The sequence below is a fragment of the Columba livia genome, chromosome 6 (assembly GCF_036013475.1).
Source record: "Columba livia isolate bColLiv1 breed racing homer chromosome 6, bColLiv1.pat.W.v2, whole genome shotgun sequence".
Classification (NCBI taxonomy): Eukaryota; Metazoa; Chordata; class Aves; order Columbiformes; family Columbidae; genus Columba; species Columba livia.
In genome coordinates this window covers 20,617,259-20,639,526 of record NC_088607.1, presented here as the reverse complement: position 1 = coordinate 20,639,526, position 22,268 = coordinate 20,617,259, and the positions used below count along the sequence as shown (strand labels likewise).

The 22,268-nt window shown below is 39.5% G+C and overlaps 2 protein-coding genes and 1 long non-coding RNA gene across 13 annotated transcripts in view; 1 reads left to right on the top strand and 2 right to left on the bottom strand.

The window, feature by feature from the left end:
- PLCE1 (phospholipase C epsilon 1) overlaps positions 1 to 1,293 on the top strand; it is a 154,929-nt gene extending 153,636 nt beyond the window's left edge. For 9 of the 11 annotated variants that reach the window (XM_065067457.1, XM_065067458.1, XM_065067456.1 and 6 more), the window contains one exon: positions 180 to 1,293. The gene's annotated coding sequence lies outside the window, so the exon portion shown is untranslated. The remainder of the gene's footprint in view (positions 1 to 179) is intronic. The other 2 variants (XR_010473517.1, XM_065067459.1) reach the window with 2 other exon arrangements.
- Positions 775 to 2,429, bottom strand: LOC135579770 (uncharacterized). Its single transcript, XR_010473520.1, has 2 exons — positions 2,292 to 2,429; positions 775 to 1,339 (listed from the first exon to the last, which is right to left on the bottom strand). It is a non-coding gene; the product is annotated as an uncharacterized LOC135579770 (long non-coding RNA).
- Positions 2,430 to 5,131: 2,702 nt separating this feature from the next.
- NOC3L (NOC3 like DNA replication regulator) lies at positions 5,132 to 22,262 on the bottom strand. The gene is made up of 21 exons (XM_065067465.1): positions 22,107 to 22,262; positions 20,631 to 20,838; positions 20,106 to 20,232; positions 17,728 to 17,885; positions 17,566 to 17,622; positions 16,413 to 16,543; positions 15,603 to 15,764; positions 14,753 to 14,846; positions 14,368 to 14,543; positions 14,021 to 14,149; positions 13,438 to 13,569; positions 12,962 to 13,042; positions 12,275 to 12,375; positions 11,734 to 11,806; positions 11,593 to 11,656; positions 11,434 to 11,505; positions 10,260 to 10,441; positions 9,905 to 10,033; positions 9,168 to 9,265; positions 7,319 to 7,403; positions 5,132 to 5,641 (listed from the first exon to the last, which is right to left on the bottom strand). The coding sequence occupies exons 1-21, from the start codon at positions 22,113 to 22,115 to the stop codon at positions 5,510 to 5,512; spliced, it is 2,400 nt and encodes a 799-aa protein (XP_064923537.1). The 5' UTR covers positions 22,116 to 22,262; the 3' UTR covers positions 5,132 to 5,509.
- Between the last annotated feature and the right edge of the window lie 6 nt (positions 22,263 to 22,268).

The window sequence follows — 22,268 nt, the reverse complement described above, 5'->3', positions numbered from 1 at the left end:
AGGGACAAATTTGATATTTCTAGACTACTAGAAATGCCCTAGAATCATCAAAACCGTTTGAATTCAAGAAAAGCAAAGTAAATTATGGAAAGAGCCCAGTCATTTTCCCTCTTCTTCTTCATTTGCTTTTACATTTTTGGAAAACTGGAATTTACATCAATCATTGAATCCTTCTGCAGTGCCTTTGAAGGAACCTGCTGTGGACTGAGCTGGTCAGCAATTGTGTGCCCCGTGCTATAGATGCTTAATCCAGGTAATGCTGCTGGATTAACATCCAGAGTCCGGGAAGGCTGAATGGGATGCTGTAGATTGGAAATACACCTGTCAACTAGTGGAAGATTCTCCTCTTCCCCTCCCTTCACATCTGCAGATCCTCGACAGGTGGATGAAGAAGTTTTCTTGGACTGTATGTTGCAAACAGATGTGTGTTGTCACCCTCCTCTTTTTAAACAAAAGATGATATTAGCTGGTTGCCTCTAGGGAAACTGAAGGCAGAGAACCAGAGCGTGCTTTTATGTGTATTATATTAAAATAATGCACTTTTACATGAAGATTTCTGTTAAACACTGTGTTAAGTGACTGTAAAGAGATTTAAATATACTGTAACTTCCTTTACTTCTCTGTTTAACTTTGGTGAATATACACAAAATGCTCAAATTATTTATAGTTTATTTACTTTAACAAAATAATGTACAATAGCTAAATACACCTAACTGGTAGTGATACTTCGACAAGGAACAACATTTTATTCTTAAGAATTCTAGTTTTCCAGGCTTGTGTTTAAAGAAAGAATATTTATTATCATGTTCCAAAGTATATGCTATTGTGTAATATATTTATCATACACTACTTTTTAGAAAATGCAGAATTTTTACCTCTCTCTGGATTTAGAGGAAAAAATGTTTGAACTTTTCTGGTTGTTTTTTCAGCACAAGATGTTTAATACCCAAAACTTACCCCACTCAAAACAATGCATTGATAAATGTAACTAACATTTTAAAATTTTGAATTCTAAATACATTTTTCCATATTGTCAGGAAATGTCTTTTTGTCTGTTACACCCAGAGAGTACAAAGAACTCTCACACTATAACTCTTGACATTTTTGTTTACATAGAAACACTGTTGGAAAGGTTTATGTTTGCTGAATTCATCTTCTGATATTTAAGTTAGTTGTGGTTGTCTCTTTTTTTTTTTCTCCATGGGAGTTACCAATGTGCTTAGTTAGTGAAAACAATCCATACTCATTTACAGGGGCACAAAAGAAACGAGTCATCCCTTTGGTTTCCCACAAGAAGTGTATCTGTGGTGAAGAAATTGCTCTGCACGTTCTTTTCTCCCTAGAGGAATCAATGAATAAAGCATTTCAGTCACCTGGTGTGACTACAGGGAGTGATTCATGCACTCAGTTATTCCACATCAACTTTAGCACAAAGTGCTGCTGCTCCAGAGAGAGGAGCTGCATCAGGCAAAGGATAAAGAAGCAGCACAACTAAAAGGATGTTTACTTTTGATAGTGCAAGGATGAAAGGAAGTTACAAGCAGCAGTCCTGTGACAACCAGCCCTCCTCTCCCAAGTCAGAAAATTAAATAAAAGCAAGCAAAGTCAGTCACTAACTGGCATATCAACATACAAACAGAAACCACGCTCTGTCACCAGAAGCTATGAAGTCTTTCACTATCCGCTGCAGAAAATTCCTATAAAGTAGCCATTACCAAAGCAAAAAAGTGCTCTTTTTAAGGTCATTTCCAGGGAAAATAACCACAGACACATAAAAAAGTCAAATTTCTCCATGCCATATCCTCCCAGAGACCATGCACTTCCCACTGCTTATCTTCAGTACTGATGTAGCAAAACAGAATTTTGCAATTCAGCAATCACGTTCCAATTAAAAAAGCCACACACCTCCCAGCTCAGCCCCTTCACTCACACATTACCAGTTCTAACTACACAGCTGGCCCTGTAAGAATGTGCTGTGCTCCCTCCCATCCCCACCCCAGGGCACGTGCATAATGCAAGACTGATAGTGAGTAAAACATTAGATGTGGCAACTTGTAGTTTTATATGCACGGTTTGCTTTGCAATACTTCTGAATTACTGGGAAATACTTACATCAACCTATTGCACAATTCTACTAATGCAATTTTTTTTTTTTTTTTTTTTAATGTTAGTTTCACTCTCTGTTACTTTAACACAGTAACAGTTTCACACCCTTAAGAATTTTTTTCTTCTGGTGTTGTTTCCATGATGTTTTAAAAACAATACTTACTTCCTATAGAGTTTGACCTTACCTGTTTGGCTTTTTTGTTTTGTTATATTCAGCAGCACTGAAAATAAAAGTATTAACATCACCTGGAGTATCACAGTAGTTTGGAAGACACATTTGCTAATTCATTAGAATCAGCATGGAAAGTTCATATACCCATGTCGGCATCCACTAATGGTTTTCTGTCACGTAGATTTAAAAAGAAAAACCCTTGGGAAATCAAGGGACAACAGCAGCCATGTCACATTGTGTAACACAGGTTTAACAGTAGCCTGACATCTAATGACAATTTAAAAACAGTAGTTTTGTACCATTTCTGCTAATACAATAATTTTCTAGCTGTGAGAATAGTTTATTCATATAACTATCTATCTTCCTCATCAGTCACAGTCTAAAGCTGCTTTTGCTGCTCTTTATCACAGTGAAAGAGAACAGCAAAGTATTTGGTTTTCTATATAAAACCTCCAACCTTATAGGCCTGTAGACATCTGGAATTGTGTAGGGCTAATTACACTTGTCCAGTATTTTCATTAATACAAATATATCACTTAATTGCAATTTTAGGTAAACATCAGAGTAAAGTTTTGTTGGTGAAATTAGGTACACTGGAATACAATATCCTTCCCTTCGCGTTTGTTTCAAGTATCCTAATAATGAAAATACAACACCACTTGAAGCATTAAACAGAGGTTTTTTTGTTAACTTTTGTGAAAGCCCAGTTAAACAAATTTCATGTGCTGAGTTATTATTCTAATAGGAAAGTTTATTCTGCTTAGCCAGATTTTATTTCTGCAGGAATACCTGTCTGCACATTCCTATGACAAGCCTGACAAAACAACTTTGTCCCTTTCTGTGCTTTTGGCTGGGCATCGACATCAATTAGGAAAATACATTCATTTTTACATTACAAACTATTTACAGGAAGCGACTTCCAGGATAAAGTTTGAAAGAAAGGAATGTAAATAATCAACACCTTCCAGAAACACGCAGTCTCTGAGTGGTAGCAGGCCCGATGCTGAACAGTTTACAGGCGGAAATCTCACGTTCTGTTGCCTATTGGCAAAAACACAGAAGTATTTTATTCTACACTATTTTAAAACCACTGTTACTTATCTACCAATGTCTTGTATTTTCCTTGCATAGCATGTGCTAATTTTTTAGTGGTGTGACTGTACGGGACAAGAGCTGGGCAGCTGCAGATCCTGGCCCTGCTGCAGGAACCGGGGCACACCAGGAGGTCCCTCCTACCGCCTGAAGGGTTTCCTGTTTCTATCTTACTAACCTCAAAATTAGCAGTTAGAAGAATAAAAGAGACTATGTCAGTTTTAATTTTTAAAACGTAATCACTTTTTTTTTAAAATTGCTACAAATACTACTAGATGAAGTGTCCAAATAGCCATCTTTAGAAACCCATCTGCTTCTAGAAATCATGTGCTTTCATGAATTGAAGACTTCAACATGGAAGTATCTACATATTTCATGAACACATTCTCTTACATTCATAGTTAGTGTTTTAAAAAAGAAGAAATTGCTGGTAGCTTTATAGTTCAGTGAAGGTTGAGTCTGCAGCTTCTGAAACCAAACTGTCTGTTCTGCTCTAGCTCTCTCAATGCCTCTGCTTACTCTTGGGTTTTAATCACTGGCTGTTACTATTCCACTATAAAACTCAGTTTACTTTTAGGGTAGCCCACTAAATGTAACAATGGTGGTGTTTTTTTTTTCCTGTCTGTGACAAATATTTTGTAACTTCAATAGTGATAGACCTTTGGCAGAGTTAGCAAATTAAACACAAAAATCAATAGCAGTAAATAGATTTAGCTCCAATACATGTATAGGAGATTTCAGAATGACTTAGTTGTACAGTTGTCTGCCTCTGCATGTCAAAGTATTCTGACAATGCAACATTAACATGTGCCAGTCTTTATTTTGTTTCAAAATTGTGTAAAATGAACAATTTTAAAAGTGACTTTTCCACCTGGACTATTTTCTCTCTGCTGACTTGAAGAATAAACTTGTATTTGTATATGTTGTAAAAAAAATAAAAGGTTTAAGATGCTGACTGTTGTTTTTGCCTTCCTGACCTAACTAAGTACCAGCAAATGTCCCCCTGTAATTTTCAGAACTTAAACCACATCCATATTTGCAACCACTTAACAATTAAAAAGAACTACTCAAAAGCTGTGGGATTGGCAACCTAAACAGAAACACATGTATTACCAGCAGTATTATGTAGGAAGTTTTGTAATCTACATAGTAAAATAGGTATTTTCTAATCCATTAAATAGAAATCAAGATTTAAAAAAAGAATTTCTGATTATTGTAAGAAGGTTAAGCAACTTGAACCAAAGCTTTGCAAACCTACCAACAGGTATCATTACCACTTCACGGACTAAACACTACAGAATGTATTAGCTGCCAGCCAGGGAGAGCCTACCACACTCCCTTGTAGAATGGAATTCACATAGAGCCAATACTCACTTGCATGTTATTTCATATATTTTATCTACTGTTCACAAAGCCAACATCCAGCTGGAAATGGATTCTAAAACAACCAGGCAATAACTAATATTTGGGGAATTAAGATAAAAAATAATTCAAATTCTTACCTTGAATTTGTCCGGTATTCTTGACAGCAATAGCTTATTAAAGACATTGTAGTAGGGCACTCAGTCATGATCGTTCAGAACTGGAATTCAGTAATCTCAATTTGTCAATACCAAGATTCATTGGAGAGAAAAAACCCACCAAGTGTAAAATCATTTCAAGATTAGATAAATGGTTAGGAGACATCAGAAAAAGAAACAGAAAAAAAAATGCAATACATACGCCAAATCTCTAGGTATCTCAAACAAAGTCACTACTATATTTACATTTCCAAAATATTTATTAATTTATCAACACAACCCTGTGATTTCTCAGAAACACATGCCTATATTCTGTTATAAAAAATTCAAAATATATAAACAAAAATACTTTAATGCATGGTTGCAAACAATTTTTAAATGACCTAGTTTTGCTTCTTTTTAGATTGCTGCTGTGACTGTTCATTGTGGTTCCCAGGCCCGGAGAACATGGGCTCGGTGGCTTTGTAATTTGGTGTGAAAAACTGCTGTTACATTTTTTTTGTGTTTCTGTAGTCAAACCAAAACCTACTTGAATTCCTTTAATGTGAGGGGAGATTTCCTTCAGCCAATCATTTTCCATAATTACAAGAAACCAACTGAACGTGGTTGATAGATAAATTTACGACAAGGATGATTCCTTCAAGTGTTTAGCAAAATCCAAGGGTTTGTGAACAACAGTCTCACTAATGTGTTGTTGAAGCCGTTTGTTTAGTTCTTCATCTATAAATGAATCCGTTGGTAAGAAAGTATCCTGAAAATTACAAAATATTAGGTGCATTACTAAACAAGGCCAGTATGTGTTTTCCATGCAAAGCTTCAATTAGCAGCCCTGTTTCTCTCCCATGCCCTTAGGTATCTAGACCAGACCTATGGATCTGGCAGCTCACATATATCTGGCATGCCAGGAAGCTTCACTTGGCCAGTAGCAAAGCAATGTGCAGGGCAGCCCTTTGTAAGTTCATGTTTTTGCTGAGGATTTTTTTGTTTTGTTGTAAGCTGGGCATTAGAAAAACACCTGCTACACACAGCCCCAGCTTCCAGCTCTGAAGGAGCTTATGCACTGTTTCCTGTTCAACACACCTTATCAACATAAATAAACTATCAGATCAAAAGGCTAGCGAGAACAATAATGCCAGCAGTGGAGACTGTCAGTTGGAAAGACATGTCCTGACCCTGCCTCACGAGATCCCTTGTGGCTGCAGCCAGCTCTGGAGGCCTCCCCTCCTTCCTAGTGCTCAGATGAGAAAGCTCATGCACTCAGTCTATACCTCCCTGTTAAAATCTTAACACTCACATAGTGCAGTACTTTCTGCACTCCAGGACAAACGAGATCCTCTCTTTAGTGGTACACAGGGAAAGAAAACAATTCAGAGCTTCTGTCAAGAGGGGAGAGTACTGACAGACAACGGCAGCATGGCACACAGAGAAAAACATGCACGACAGACAGGCTAAAACTTAGATACTGCCAAAATTTGTTAAAGTGAGCCAAACAACCAGGGAGAAGGCAAGACTCCAAGGTAATTTTCCCAGTTACATCCATCACAACCAGATAGGGACAGCTCTCTCTGTTCCCCTCTTCTTCCTTTGTTTTTGCTACCTTAACGAGCTTATGCACTTCTTTATTCAAGCACTATAAAATCTCTCTCTTATCTGCTCTTCCCAGCCCTGTTCTGTGAGAGCTGCTTACCCTGGTAGGACAGACACATCAAGAAGTCATTGTAAAAGGACAGAATAAGTAACTACATTTTCAGAAGCTGCTCGACATTACCGAGTTACAAATTGGAGGCACTAACAAGCTTAATAAGTTATAATGTTTTCATTAGGAAGAATAAAAATTAATTATCACCTTTTAAAGGACACACCACTCGCTGGACATTTAACGGAGGTTAGCATCTGGAACACATCCACTGCTGAGGATCTAAAAAGTTTTTACCCATTCCTTCTCTTTATACATTAGCTCTTTTTTCCCTTCAAATTTATACTTTATAAATTGACACCAACAGGGATCAGTGTCCTTCTACATACTGAATCAAAGGCTCTGGATGCCAACTACCCACACTGGGGAAAGAGAGCTGGCTTTTTGTTACTGCTTTTTGAACAGACATTAGTTCATCATTACAGAAAAGGGCCATGAACTCTGCACTGAACCACTGCAAAGTGCAAGAGATGAGTAAAATAATAACTACCACATTCATCTGGCTACATTAATTGTCTATGGGAGGTGGAACTATTCATATAGCCTTTTTTCCTTCTTTATAGTCAGTGCTATCTTATGCCAGTTAAAAAAAATATTTGACACAGAAAGGACAGATACCAAAAAGCCCAACTAAGTCTGCTAATGCTTGGGCACTGCATAGGTGAGCCAGCAGATACAGGTTATGTTGGTATGTCATGTGGTTAAAAAAGGACACAGAGAGATGGACAGTACCTTTCTTCTGGGTGTTACTGATGCAACAGGAGGATTAAAAGTCATTTCTCTCATACTGTATGCTTCAAAAAGTTCTGTAGCAGGCCTATAGCAAAAACCACATTGAAAGAAAAATGGCATTAGCTATAGCTTTTCCCACACACATGCCATTCACACCCACCACCATGCTATAAGAGAACTCCTCAGAGTAATGAGCATCACCTGGAAAAGACCAGAAGCCAACAGCTGGGGAACAATACAAGTAAAAGCAAGTAAAATGTGTCCAAATACTCAGGGGAGAGAAGAAGAAATGGGAGACAAGAAAACTGTTCTGTTGGCTTGCCAACGCTCTAAGCAGTCACTGTCTGTTTGCCCTGTACATGGTAAAAGTAAAAAAAAATGCAGATAAAGTTTACCTGGCTGATACAATCTGCCTGAATTTCCAACATTTCCTTAGCAAATGGTGTTAGAAAAACTAAGCAGCCATGGGAGAACAGGGAAGACCATTACATGGGAGAAGAACTGGTTAAAGGTCAGGAAACAGGATGGAAGTTAGTTTTTGCAAGAAGAAACTACGGATTTCCACATGGTCTGAGCCAGGAGCTGTGCTTTTCAACAAGATGAGCTGGAGGGTACCAAGTTCTTGCCTGTGAAGAACTGCTGTATGAGATGGTCAGTAAAATGGCAAATTAAATTTATTGGGGGGGAAAAAAAGCAAAACAAACATAGAGAAAAGCAATCTCAGCATCACATAAAAACAACAGGCTCTGAACTGACAGCACTATCACTTATGGAAAAAGAATACTGTTGTTATGACAGATACTTTCATGGGATTGTGACCTTAATGCTGTTCTGAGTTGGAAAGAAACAGAGAACAGAATAGAAGAACAGTTACATCAGTGTATAAATCCACGGACCACCTACATCTCAAATACTGCATCTGAGTCTCCAATTATGTCAAAATACATGAAATGGTTAAAGTTCAGGAACATGCAACAAAGATAATGCGAAGCAGAGAACAGCTCCTGTTTGGACCAGATCCCTTCAGCGACAACAGATGGCAGACGGAGGGACAACATGATAGAGGCTCCCCCAAGTCATGTGAGCCACAGAAAGAATGTATTAGAGCACAGTGTTCATTTCACCTCCCAGAGCAAGAACCAGGGACTGTTAAATGATCCATGCTGACACCAGGTTCAAAACAAAAGAAGGTACGTCTTAATGAGCTGTGGACTCATGGAATCTTTACCAAAAAATGCTGTATTTGCAAAATGCATACTTTGGTTCAAGTCAAAATGAACAGTTTTGAAAATAATTCTATGAAGAGGTACAAAACAGAAAATGGTATCGGGTTCAGGAAATCCACATGGCTGAAACCAGCTGGAGGCCAGCACACGGCTTGGAGCTTGCCCTGGTTTTACTTTTGCTGAAGCACCTGCCACCAGCTGCTGACAAAGACAGGATGCTGAATTAAATCTATAGTGTGAACCAGGATGGTCATCCTAACATTTTAACATGCTACAGACCTTATGTTGCAACTTGGTTTCCAGTTTACACAGTCACGGTCCAGTGATCCTGATCCATATTAAGATCAGGGCTGCTACTGAGGAAACACAGATATTTTGCTCTCATGGGAAGAAAGCACACTGCACTGTGAGATTTTTACCCTTGTCATAGCCTGGCAACAAGCCTCAAAAGGAAAAAAAAAGGCAGCCAACATTCTGTACTGGCAGAAGAACAAAGAAAGTGAGTTTGAAGAACAGAATCTTTTAATTTTATGTATAATTATTTTTAAGGATTCCTTTTAAGTATGAGTAACTGCTACTTTTCAGGGCAGTATTTTTAAGAACATAACTCCTTGATAACTCACCTTTGGCTCAAATCAAGTGAAAGAGCCCCTGAGCCTTCAGTTGGAGCTCCAACAATAAGGTGAGCTGCAAATTTCTGCACTATTGGATGATAGTGTCTCTAAAAGGAAGAAAGAAGGCATTTGGCTGAGGGATAATATATTAATCTATGGATTCTTGCACTTATTTCTATTTCAATAAGATGGAAGGTTCTGCTTTGGTTTTAGATAGAGAAACTGAGCACTCCAGAATCAGTCAGTTTCTGGGGTTAAGTTAATGAGAACACTCAGTCATACGTTTATTCACTAGTATGTCATGCTGTGAGCATAACTCTACACAGTTAATCTACCTCCTGCTCCCAGAAGGCAGAAGAAAGGGCAGAGGAAGCTCTCCCCAAGCCCCAAACTCTAAACCCTGGCTGGAATGACAGATCAGGGTGTCAGCTGCTCCCCAAAGAAGGGCTGGACTGCACAAGAACTTAACAGATGGAAAAAGCCTCCAAAGGGTCTTATTAGGCAACCTGCAGTAAGATCCAGTGTGGCACTATCATAAGGGATATATAATGTCCCCTTTTTGAACTCATTCCTTCCCTTTATCACTGTGCTGCTCTTCCTCTTTGTATGGAATAGGTCTATCACGTTGGCCACATTTGATTAATAAGCCTAAAGACCTTTGTTCTCTATTCTTCTGAAGCATATAAACATCTAGCAGCTATTTACTGCTGACTTCCACTTCTCTAATCACTCAGCTACTCACTGACCTGCAGTAAATGCAGCTCCCACAGAGCTGTGTTCTGAGCATTGCAGTGCTCTGGTTCCTCTAGTTCTGGGAGATAAACTCCACTGCCTTGAGATTCGTTGTCTAGTAAGAGGTCCATCTTTGGGAATATCTACAACACAAAAAAAAAGACTGAGTTGCTTGTATTACACACCCAACTACAACATGATTAAGTTCAGGATTCATTCCATGTTATTCAGTCTCAGCAGCATTTAAGGATAGTCTGTTTTCATCACTCTTGCTTAAGATGCTTCAATGTATTTTGCATAAAGTTAATTTGTCAAAAAATTCAAAAACCTTTAACTAGTACGCTAAACATTCCAACAAGTAAAACTTACTTGCATTAATACCCTGTTAGTTGCCAAGATCCCAACACTGGAGTTTGGAAGGACATGAAGAGTAAGCGTGGAAAGTCGCTTTAGGAAAGCAAGAGCTCGTTGCTGGGAAACTTGCTTTCTCCGTTTGGCAAACATGACATCCAGGCACTGGAGCACAATCCCCATGTCATCATTGGTACGACCTCAAAAGCAGAATTTCATATGAAGAGTAAATAACCATTTAGAGGAACATACAGCTAAATACTCTGGTACTGACTGTACACTGGAACCCGAGAAACAGCATGAAAGCTAAGGGGTTCAGACAGCACTAATGTGACACAGACACAAGCATCCATCCTTTTTTGGTAAAAATAGTCCAGCTTTGAACAGAAAAAAATGTATCATTGTTTCTGTGCTCCTATCTAAGAAAATATTTGTTCCATCAAAAATGTCTAAACATTAGAAGCAGTTAGTGTTTTAACCCTAAGTGCATTCATTACATCATCTTTTATAAATTGTTCAGTGGTGCAAAGATTTACTCTTTTAGCCATTCAGAACTGCAGACCTGTAGAATGTTTTTTTTCTCAAGCTTTTCTCCTCAGTGAATACAAATTTATGAAGTTCATTAAAATTACATTAATTTCAAACTTTATAAGTATATTTCTTTTCATAAACTATTCAACTTCTCAGAAGTATTAGAAAATTTATATTAGAAAATTAGAACATCAGAATTACAAAAATCAGAAATATAAACCAGAAGATTCTAGAAAACAGACTTTAAATTGAAATTGTTTTAAAAATTATATTAGAAAAAATAGACATTTTTCCCCAAAAGAGGAAAAATTGGGGGAAAACCAGACCATTTTTGAATTGCCACTGAAAGAAACTATTTTAAGGAAGTCAAAAAACTTCAACTAAGGACAAGATAAATGCTTATCCAAGGTCACATACTCAGCATTCCTTAATGAAGTGACCTGATTAGAACCTGTTACCATGTACTGCAATAATTCTAGTATTTGTACTACAGTAGTGCAGCGTGTAAATTGAGAAAAAAGTAGATTAAAACAAACAGTACTCTTTTCAGAACTCAGATATCTTAAACCAACTGAGGTTTATTAACATTATATTAAGGCTATGATATCGAATAAGCAGAACATTATCCAGGTAAATACTGAAAATAAGAATCTGGAGTTACCTGCATGTAGGCTGAACAGTGTCTTGTAAAGATGTGTGTAGAATTTCATTGGATCAATGTTAAGAACATCACCTATTAACATAAACCCAAATAAATATATTTACTTCATTAATTTATCAGACAATATTAAACAAAAGTATGTTTCTAAAGATCTCTTACCTTGGCCAGAGAGTATATGAAAAGCACTGAGAATGCAATGAAGACTCTCACGATAGCTTAAACCCTGAAAATACAAAACCAACTAAGTACCCAAAAGAATGCAATTTTAAGAAAACTGTAATAAAAGTAACTTCAACTTACCCCAGAAGCTATGAGAGAATGAAGGACAATCAACAGGTCATCAAAAAATTCCACATTTATGAGATGAGCAAACCTTGAATCAAAGAGATTTTAATGTTTAAGCTACAGACATTATCTGCAAACTCAGTTCAAAGTATTTTGAAATGCCAAAATCAACACCTTAAAAGCAGAGCTAAATAAAATGCCAAACATCTGTTATCTTCACACAGATGGATGATTCAGCCCCCAGCTGCTATCACAGCTACCCTATAGTACTAGAGACATGCTCGGTGTTCTTCAGGAAGCAATCAGACAAAATAATGGACTCATGTCACACCCTGCTGGGTTTGCATCGCATCAATTCTATAATGGGAAATTTCACATCACATTGAAATGTTTTTAGAAGTAGGTGAAAACTTCAGCAGAGAAATAAAAGAATTTCAACAAGCTTTTAAGGAACAGTCTTCTCTCACTGCTTATATATCCCTTTCAGAGTCAAAAATCCCTTTATGGCTTTATGTCTTTTCTAATACAAACAAAAGCAGGTGGACTCAGTTCTTACTTTGCAAGACCTTCTAGCACAGCCGGCAAAAGTGGAGACTTCTGAGCTTTCTTCAAGATTCTAAAGTATGTTACAAATACAATATTCAAGGTCTCTGTGTGCTGAAGGAAAGAAAACAAAATAAAATACTTAATCATGGAAAACAGACATTTCTACTTCAATTAAACTCAGTTGGAAATGTTCCTCTCCAAGTCTGCACTCAGGCCTTCCAAACCAGTCGTGGCACTGTCACCTCTGCTCTTCTTATGCTGAAAAGTTCAAGTCCTATTCTCCTGCCCCTTACTCTGTCCCCTCACCCTCTCCCAGATAAACAGCTTCTCTTACCCCAGTCCACGCTAAGCACACCCCTCTTCTGCCTAAAGGCCACTCTGAGAGGCTGGTAAGAGCCATTACACAGCATCATGCGGAACTGGGCACCTGCAGGACTTACGCCAATGGATTCAAATACTTTTTTTGTGCAGAGAACAGAAGGAAACAGGAATGCCCATGCTGGCTTTCCTGGGTAAACTGAGAGGGCTTGGTTTACTAAAACCTAGACCTCTGGCACAGGCAAAACATTTGTAGGTTGCCAACATTACCTAGAGGTGTGGAACACTGAAATGTTGGGATGGAAGGGAGAACCTCGTTACAAAAGTGTTCAGAGCTGCTACTTTGCAAAAACAGGAAAATAATCTCTGAACTACTCACCAGCTTCAGTTTTTTTTCTTTGCTTTCTGATGCTTCTGCTTCCAAGAGCTCTCGTTCCAGTTTCTCTTCTGCTTTCTTCCACTGAAAATATACAGTTAATTTTAAGACAACAGATAAAATGTTTCAAATCAGCCTGGACAACTGATTGCAAAGACACACAACAAATTTTCCATGCTTGGTGAGCTGCTTAAGTCACACTGTGATGCTACAAGGTAACCAACTTGGATATATTCCTTCCTATTAAGAAAAACCAATCAAAGGCATCATCAACACCAGAAAGAGAAAAAAAAATAGGAAAATAACAGGAAGATAATTAAATACCCTGTAGAATCCCATAAATGTTCAAGTACAACACAAATACTAATCACCAACGCTCAAGAGTTAACAATGGCAACAGAAGTGCAATCATTGCTACTAACGGAACAAATTGCTACATAAATTCACTGAGGTAGAGCATGAGAAAGCCCACCTCATACCTTTCTTTGCATTCTTGAAAGATTTTTTCTTTTCTCTTTGTAAGTCATGAACTTTTTCTTTGGTGCAATGTCTTCAGAATCTTTTTGTAATTCTACTTCCTTAATTCTTAAGTGAAGAAATACTTTTAACACCTATAGTAAAATAAAATAAATACAATGAATCTTGATCCACAACAGAGGAATGGAGGCTAAGAAATTCTGAATTCCATTCCAACTAGCAGGCTTTGCTGGACGAAGGTTCTGTTCCTTCATAGCCGTGTCTCCCATCTCTTCTCCCAGCTCCTCCCCCAGCACTGTCCCTTTCTATCCATGCCCCCATTTGCCCCTCTCACTTCAAGTCTCCCTGCCTGACTTAACCCATGTCTCTGTCGGAGTCTGATCTCCTCCTCCCAGTCTCCTTCCCTTGCCCCATATCCCTCTTTCTAACCATCTGGTTCAGCCCACTCCTAAGTTGCCCATGTTCTGACAGAGCGATGAAATTCTGCTTCTCTGTAACCAGCAGCTGCACTAACATTAACTTTCAAATTCTTTTTTAAAACCATTGACAGAAGAAAATTGTGTAGTAGAACAGAAAGTCTCTTACCTCTGGTCTGACATCGTAATTTCTACCTCTTACAAGGCCAGAAATGACCTTAACTACACCAAGTGAAGCATAGCCCAACTTGTCTTGTTTGAAGAGCTTCTTAACTGCCTCAACGCACAATTGAGAAATCTGAAAAGTGAATTCAAACAAATTCTTCTGTAAAGCCAGCTCCACGACAACAGATAACTGATAATACTGGTGGTATCTACTAATTAGAAAGTGGACACAGCCTGCACAACAGCAAAAAGATACGGCCACAAGATCTGGATATTGTGGAATAAAGCTCAGAAATAGATTATTTTTCATGCAAAACAAGAACTCTTTCCTCTAATCAGAAACTCACTTACCATTTTTGATGCATCATTCATGAGGGGAACAATGAGAACAATAATGTTGTTGTGGAAGTTGAAGTGGGGTAGGGCCACAAGCAGCTCACACAGGCACTTCACTGCAATCTCCGCTAGACCTTTATATGCTTTTAATGAGATGACATTGCTTTTCTTCAACTTTCTTTGTTTCCAATCTGCACAAAATATTATTTTTGGTGATTACAGATCAGAATGTAGGGGAGCTTCCAAATATTTACATTTTTAGTTATTGCAGGCATTCTCCCACGTACTTCATGCAGGTACTATTTCAAAGACGGCAAGTACCATTCAGTCTGAGGAAGTAAATTGTGATGCCATAAACAATTTTGCATTTACTACAAAAAATGGGAAGTGTTAACTGTACCTTTAATTGTTTGTTCCAGATTTTCCAAGTAAAATTTATATTGGCTCACAAGTCCTTCTTCAAATTCTCTCAGTTTCTGAGTTTCTTTTTTAACCTGTAATAACAATAATACAAATGAAATTTTATTTGGAGAGCTAAATCCTGAAACTAGCCAGTGGTGGGGAAAAAAAAAAGTTTTAAAACAAATATCAGATATCTAAGTAGATTCTTCTTCTAGACAGACATTCCTAGAAATGTACGAAAAGTAAAATGTTTCTACATATTTCTATACATGTTCTTGTGCTCAAAGGGCCATTTCATTTATAGGGACGGAAATGTAACTTGTAGCTAGATGTTATTTTAAAGCCATGACTCTAAACTGTATTACCTATATTAAAGAAACCATCTACAGAATTGGTTAAAAACAAGCTTCAGAAAACAAGTTACGTTGCATTTGTTCAGTAAATTATTGAATGCATTTCAAAGAAATCTGTGCCAGTTAGGTGACAATGACATATAAGTGGCTTTCTAGTTGTCTTCAGTGTGACACGAAACATCGTCTTATTGCAAGGTTTATGACGAAAGTCACCCAGGTTTGGTATATTACTTTCATATGCTATTTTTCCCCTCCATTACCACCAGGATGGCACCTGCTTATTGAAGGAATCACATAAGAATTAAAGGTTCAAAACAAAGACCTCTGCCCCTGAAAGTGTCGCAGTATCAGAACTTCCACAAGTACTCATGTATTTGTCACCTTTTGCTCAAAACTATAAACTCATACCAAACAAATCAGTATTAGTATTTGGCATAACTTAAAAAAAAAATCTGAACTACTCACAATACTCTATAAAGAAACTTGTTATTTCACCTTGGTAGCTTTTTCTGCTTCAGTCAGAGGCCGGATTTTGTAAGAAGGTGCAATATCTTTGAATATCTCCATCAAAGAAACCATGACCAGCTTCCGAACAATCACAGCCACATTAGGATCCTGTTCCATCAGCATGGCACGCAGCTCCTTTAACTTTTTAATCTGATTAAGAGGCAGACAAAGTCAGCTGAAGATCACCCCTAAACTAATTTACAAGCACAAGGTACATTTTAGCAAAAGTTTGCCACAAGAAACATGTCTCATTTTTAAATATTAGAAAGAGAAAACAACTAATTCAGCGGTTATTCAGCCTCTGCTTAGCACTGCACAAAGAGCCAAGAAATGCTAAATATCCCAAGAAAATTTTTATCTTGGGAATGTTCAAACTACCCTGCTATTACAAAGTTGCAAAGAATTAAAGAAAATTACTAGCATATCCTGAAACACTGAGAACTATCAGATACAATCCTGAAATCAGAGCTTAAATAAGGGTCATGCTTAAGGAACAAGGTAGCTTGGACATTAAATTTCACAGACATTCATAAATCCACAAGTATTCAGAGGGACAAATCACTCCTGAACAGAGCAAACACAGCTACCCGGATCTTCACCTGATTCCAATCCTTTGTACAAACCCATGTCAGTAGTTTCACTGTTTGCCAGCCCCAAAAAGTGATATGACACTGGCCTTTTACCTTGGTCAATTCAGGTACTTTTCTGCTTTTGCTATTGTTTGGTCACTTCAGGCCTTTCCCGCCCTACTGCACAACACTGGTGCACATACATGCATGTGAAGTAAATGTTACCCACGTTGTTGTCTGGCTCAGAGAGAATGGCCGACGCCAAGGCCGCTATGTGCATCTTCCTCTCCTGCAGCTTTTGTCTCCGTTGAGCAGCCATCTCCTCAGGAGTGAGCACAGGCAGGGGCTCTGCACTGAAGTCTGGCACAAGGTGTGAGAGTTAGAAAGGAGCATCACAAGTGAAGTTGCTTAACAAATACTGTATTCCAAACTGCAGTTCTAGACACTGCATTTCCAATGGGCACTGTGGCAACACCACACAAGAGTAACACATGCCCTTCCACAGTAAAAGAATCTTTAAGAAGGACCTTGCTAGAGCTTAGCTTAACCCAGAGATTCATTTTTGCTCTGCTCCAAAATCTTACACTTGCAAAAAAAAAAAAAGGGACCAAATGTTTTTGAATCTGCAAATCATGTTGCCTAAGTACAGTGGGAACATATACACTCAACATACAATCCCAACTGGACCAAGAAACTGCAGTGCTCTGCAATTTGCAGCGAATTATTCACCATTCACTTTTTCTTTTAAAAGCACAGTTGTATTATTTGTGTTTTCTGAGTATTACTTTCCTACAAGTATCTCCTTCCTTGCTTCAGATTTTATTTAGACAATAATGACCCAGAAGTGGCAGAGTTACAACTGCAACTGTTATTTGAATATGACTCAACTGGATAGCAAACTGCAAATCAAAATCTGAATTTCCTGGTATCCTGCAGGTTTAGGTAAAAAATTTCAAAGTCAAAGACAGTCACTTAAAAGCCTATACAAATCTGTATCCTGAACTGCATTTCAAAACGATCTCAGAGTAATCAAACTAGAACCACAGCATGTATTCTTTAAGTAAGACCAAGATTTCCCTTCTCACTAGCAAAGACAACACAAGTGCAAAGATCAGCTTCAGGTTAAAATCAAAATAATTTTAAATAAACAGGTTTTGAAAACAGCTGTTCCTCAGGTCCTGGGATCCTAACAGGCAAGAAAGCAAGCTCTGAATCACTGTTATGCTTTGGGGGCAACAGAGCATATTAAAAAACACCCTAAAGAAAATATACTTAAATTACAATCTTCCTTAGGGAACAGTAAAGTATCCTTCAGATATGTCAGTGATTTGGAAATAGAAATCCACCAAAAAAAGGAAAAGGCAAACATGATGTTTTATTACCCTCTGCTTCCTCCATTTCCTCTGTATCCTCTTCTTCATCCTGTGCAACATTGGAAACTGCAAAAACAGAGTGTGTCAAGCATGTCACAAACACAGTGGAATTTTAAAAAAATAAATTATATCCATCTTGGCTACTATACCAGTTCAGAATCTGTGTCCTACCTGGCTTTTCCATAGTTTGGGGAATAATGCCACCCTTGTCTTTGATGGGCAGGAGATGGATGAGTTCTTTTTCTGGCTCAGACTGCATACGTCTTGGCACCTTCTCATATTTGTCAATCACACTTTCGTGTTTTCGTTTTTTGACATGAACAGGTTCACTGAAAAGTGCAAGGCAAGCTAAATGAATTAGCCATCTACTTAGACATGAACCATCTATGACAGTATACTACCTGGATTAAGTCTCTCCACTCAGAAAAATAAATAATGACTGGTCTTACTAAGTGGAAGGTTTTAGTGTGTTTACCATTGACAGCATCAGTCACCACTCAATCAAATAATGTTAATGTAGCTCTGTACAGGATGTTTGAATTCAGGACAATACAGTGCTTCCCATGAGCAAAGACAAAATGAAATTTAGTTAATCTTAACAGGTCAGCCAACTTCATGGATTTTGAAATGCTGGCATATGAGCATAAACACGCATGCAAAAAACTTGCATTGATTTTCAATTTACAAAAGAAATTAACTAAATGGTATAATTGCTTATAGTACAGGCACACTATGAAATATGTTATCTGTTCATCTTATTAAAAAAATAAAAGCCAGGGATAAAGAATCACATTGTTGAAGCCACGTGGTCTGTCTTATAACAAGAACACTGCTGTTGTTCTTGTAAGGGGCAAAGTTTCAACTGTGGACATCTGAAGGACTCTGAAAGCCCTGGGCTCAGAGATTGCCAGGATTCAGAAAAGGAAATCACCTGTATGAGATGTACTTTCATACCCCAGAGTATACCCAGATTCGCTGCACACACAACACAGCCACCCTACACATGTATTGTAAGGACAGTGCACCAGCCTCAGCCCTGCTGTCCCTGTGCAGATCAAACCTTTCCTATGTACTTAAATCCTACTCAACAAGCACAAGATCCTACATATCTAGGATTGCTCTGTCGAGCCTGAAGAAAATACAGCTGCTGTGAAAACACAGGAAACTCTGGGTCATACCAAACATCTGGAGACCCTAGTACTAGTTGATGGGTTTTGAGGTGGCACTGTTCCCATTCATGCAGCACTAAGGGGACTCAGGGATCCTTCAAAGTAAGGCAACAGTGAACAAATCAGATGAAGCTTGTAAAGGCAAACATCCTTCAGAAACATGATTTCACCCCCAAAATATTAAAAATTTTTGAAAAACGTAAATGAAATTAAAATATGCAAAATATAAACTATTAAGATATCAGCACAGCCTGTCTCTCATCTAGACCAGAGCACCATTTTACCTACCCCCCTCCCCACTGTGCTTCCCAACTGCATGAGCAGGTGTCCTGGCATGGCTGAGGCTCACTGAAAACGTAACCCTGAGCAGCTCTGCCATGAAGGACTCCATGAGCAAGCAAGCAGGACTAGGACCTTCTCACTGGACACACAGTCCAGGGTCTTCCTTAAGGTGCCCCACAGCCTCACTCTGCCCTACCCTGCCTTCACTACTCAGGTGATGCTTAACCAGCATGTGAAAATGAGTGCATCAGTGCACATTTTTATTTATCCCTACTCCATGTTAACTTTTACCACTACTCCTATCACTTTTCTACTCTGCTCACTGGGAAAGCCTGTGTCACAGCTCACTCTTCAATGCAGTGTGGTGTGCTACCCTTCTGTAGGATATGTTCCTAACCTGCACATAAGTATATAAGAATATAAATATTTATTCTGTGCTAATATGAACATGTAATTTATAAGTGAGGTAGTATTTGACAAGTTCCTAAGAATGATTATGGCTGATCAGAATAAAGCAGATGAGAAAGACAACTCTCCAGTTTAAGGGGACACTATAAAAGCTAAAATCTAGTAACAGTAAAACAGGTAAAAGAGCAAATATCCTTCTATGTATTTCATTGTGAACTCTACCCTAACACCTTGCTCCAGAAAACTGGTAACAAATTTTCTGTATGAATGTTTTGGTGTTGCATGTGTTTACAGACATGGCTTCCAAAACCTCCATTTTTTCTTTTTTTTACAGCAATTTGCAATGCAATATGAAAGTATAGTGGCTCAAAGTCCAGGGAATGTCCTGAATACTCTATATGGAAAAAGGACTGTATACAGATTAACGCATTTCTTACAGCCAGGGACTTCACGGGAAGGAATACTGTGCAGAAACAGTACCCTGAAGACCAGGCAGAGCAGGTGAATGTACTGATATACATCAATACATTAATACTGAATGTACTGACAGACTAAGGAAACACTAAACTGGAACTGCAAAGAAACACCAGACTGAAAGTGACCTCCTGGTATATGTATTACATTACATATTAATTACATATTAACCACACATAACTGAGTACAAAAAGTAGATGTCACAACAATACTCACTTAGAAGAAAGATCTCTGGTTAAAAAGGATGCTTTTTGAGCCAAATCTTCCATTAATTTTAAGTCGTCTTCGTCCATCATGTCCAGTGGAAGCGCATCTTCTTCCTCCTCTTCTTCCCGTTTTTCAGCTGATTTAGAAGATGATATATATGTACAGATTAAGATCCTGAAAACCTAACCCTGCCTACACTTGCAAGACCATTTTACTCATTACTTCAATCCTGAACTCACCAGCCTTCAAGCACTTTGTGTCATCCCAGAAAACTGCCCCTTTATTGTGACACCCAATAACGATTAGAGCAAACACATTTCTGCCATCTTACATCACATCTTGCTGCCAGAATGGCTACATTTTATATTTTTCATAACCCTCCCTTTCTTTCCTTTAAACAAGAAAAGCAATTATTTGTACACAGAAAATGAAATGTTGTTTTCTTGAAACATAATTTTGAAACATGAAGCAGCAGGATATTTAGTAACCCTCCTACCTTTTCACTTACAAAAATAACTCTGAGCAAACACTTACCAATTTGCTTTTTCTTGTATACTTCCAATGGAAAAGGTTTGCTAGCGATAGCATCTCTGACAGCCTCCCTTAGCTTCTTTTGTTCTTTTCGATACTTCTTAGCAGCACTCTTCTGCTTGAACTGCTTATTCTTTAATTTGTTGTCAAGTTTTATCTGACTAGTTCTGAGTAACTTGCGAAAGCTTGGAACTCGTTTTGTGTTTTTTCTCTAGGAAACAAACAGAAAACTACAAGTAACTGACATGTCCATAGTCTCTGTGAAATCTATTTCACTGTTTCAGATCTCACTACATTTGTATTTCTATGAGGGCTGAAGAAGATGTTTCCTCCAAATGGTGTCATAAGTTAGTTCCCAGTGTACCCAAACATGTTAAGTTTTTAAGAGAGACCTGTGAAGAATGTTTTACGAAAATATTCTTTGTCAATTTTTTTATTAAACCCTATGTTCATGACACATGACACACAAACACTCAAAGTATGGTAAATATGTTATTAGGGCCCACTTCTTTGCCCTGCATGCTCCCAAGTTCTCTGTCTCCTCTCTTTACGATGCCCTTATTCCCCAGCACATGATAAGGTTCAGAGAGTCTGGTCCATGGCCATAGACCCAAGCAAGTATCTTCCTGCAAATCCCCTGCCCAAGCTGAGCTTTGTCTCCCTCCTGCCCTAAACTCTCAGTGACCGGCAGCTGCGTGGCAGTAACCAGGCTGCGGGCTGCAGGGCTCGGGACAGCACGAGGCACAGCTGTGTACCTGTCACAGGTGCCAACGCTCAGAGGGTCCCAGTGGCTATGCCAAAGAGGGCTCGGGGAAAGCCCAACGGAACGCATCAACACAGGCACCCTGTGCCAAAACTGCAAAAGGCTCAGAAGCATTCAAGATGGAGATGGACGCAGCACAGCGTCTGTACTGGGGGGCTTGGAAGGCAGGGGCTACAGAGGGAAAATGGGCCTGATGCTGGTAGGGGTGTCCCTTTGGTAAGGGAACAAGTGGCTGGAGTACCATGGGGCTCCTCGAACCTACAAGTTTTTTGCCAGTTCATGTTTACGGTTTTGTTGTTTTTTAGATTTCACTACCGGGACAGCAGCAACGCTGCCGCCACCGCCACCGCCACCGCGCTGGAGCAGCCGCGGGCAGCGCTGCCCCGCCGGGAGCCGGCTCGGGCTCTGCCCGGCCCCCGCCCCGCGCCTCTAAGCACCTCACAGCGGCGGCTCGCTCCTCCGCGCCCCGGTTTTGGCAAAACCACCCCCGAGGGTGAGGGCCGAAGGGCTGCTCTGCCCGGGACCCGCCGCGGAAAGGCTGGCCGCCGCGCCACCACCCGCCCCCCGGCGCTCCGCGTTCTATCGCTTCCTGCAGCCCACTAGGCCGCCCCGAGGGCAGGCGGAGCAGCAGGCCCCAGCCAGGCGCGCCCCGCGGCACCGCAAGGGCCAGCGGGAGCCCCGGGCACCGCTCCCCTGTCCCGCCCGCCCCGTCCTACCGACTTCATGGCGGCGGTCCGTGCGCGTGCTGTGCCGGGGTAGCGGAAGCGCCGCGCGGGGGCGGAGCCCTGCGCGGCCACAGCGCCCCCTGGCGGCGGAGAGCGGCAGCCGCCAGGGGTTGGGGGGAAGCTCCTCCCCTCACATCTGGTTTTAGTGCTCCG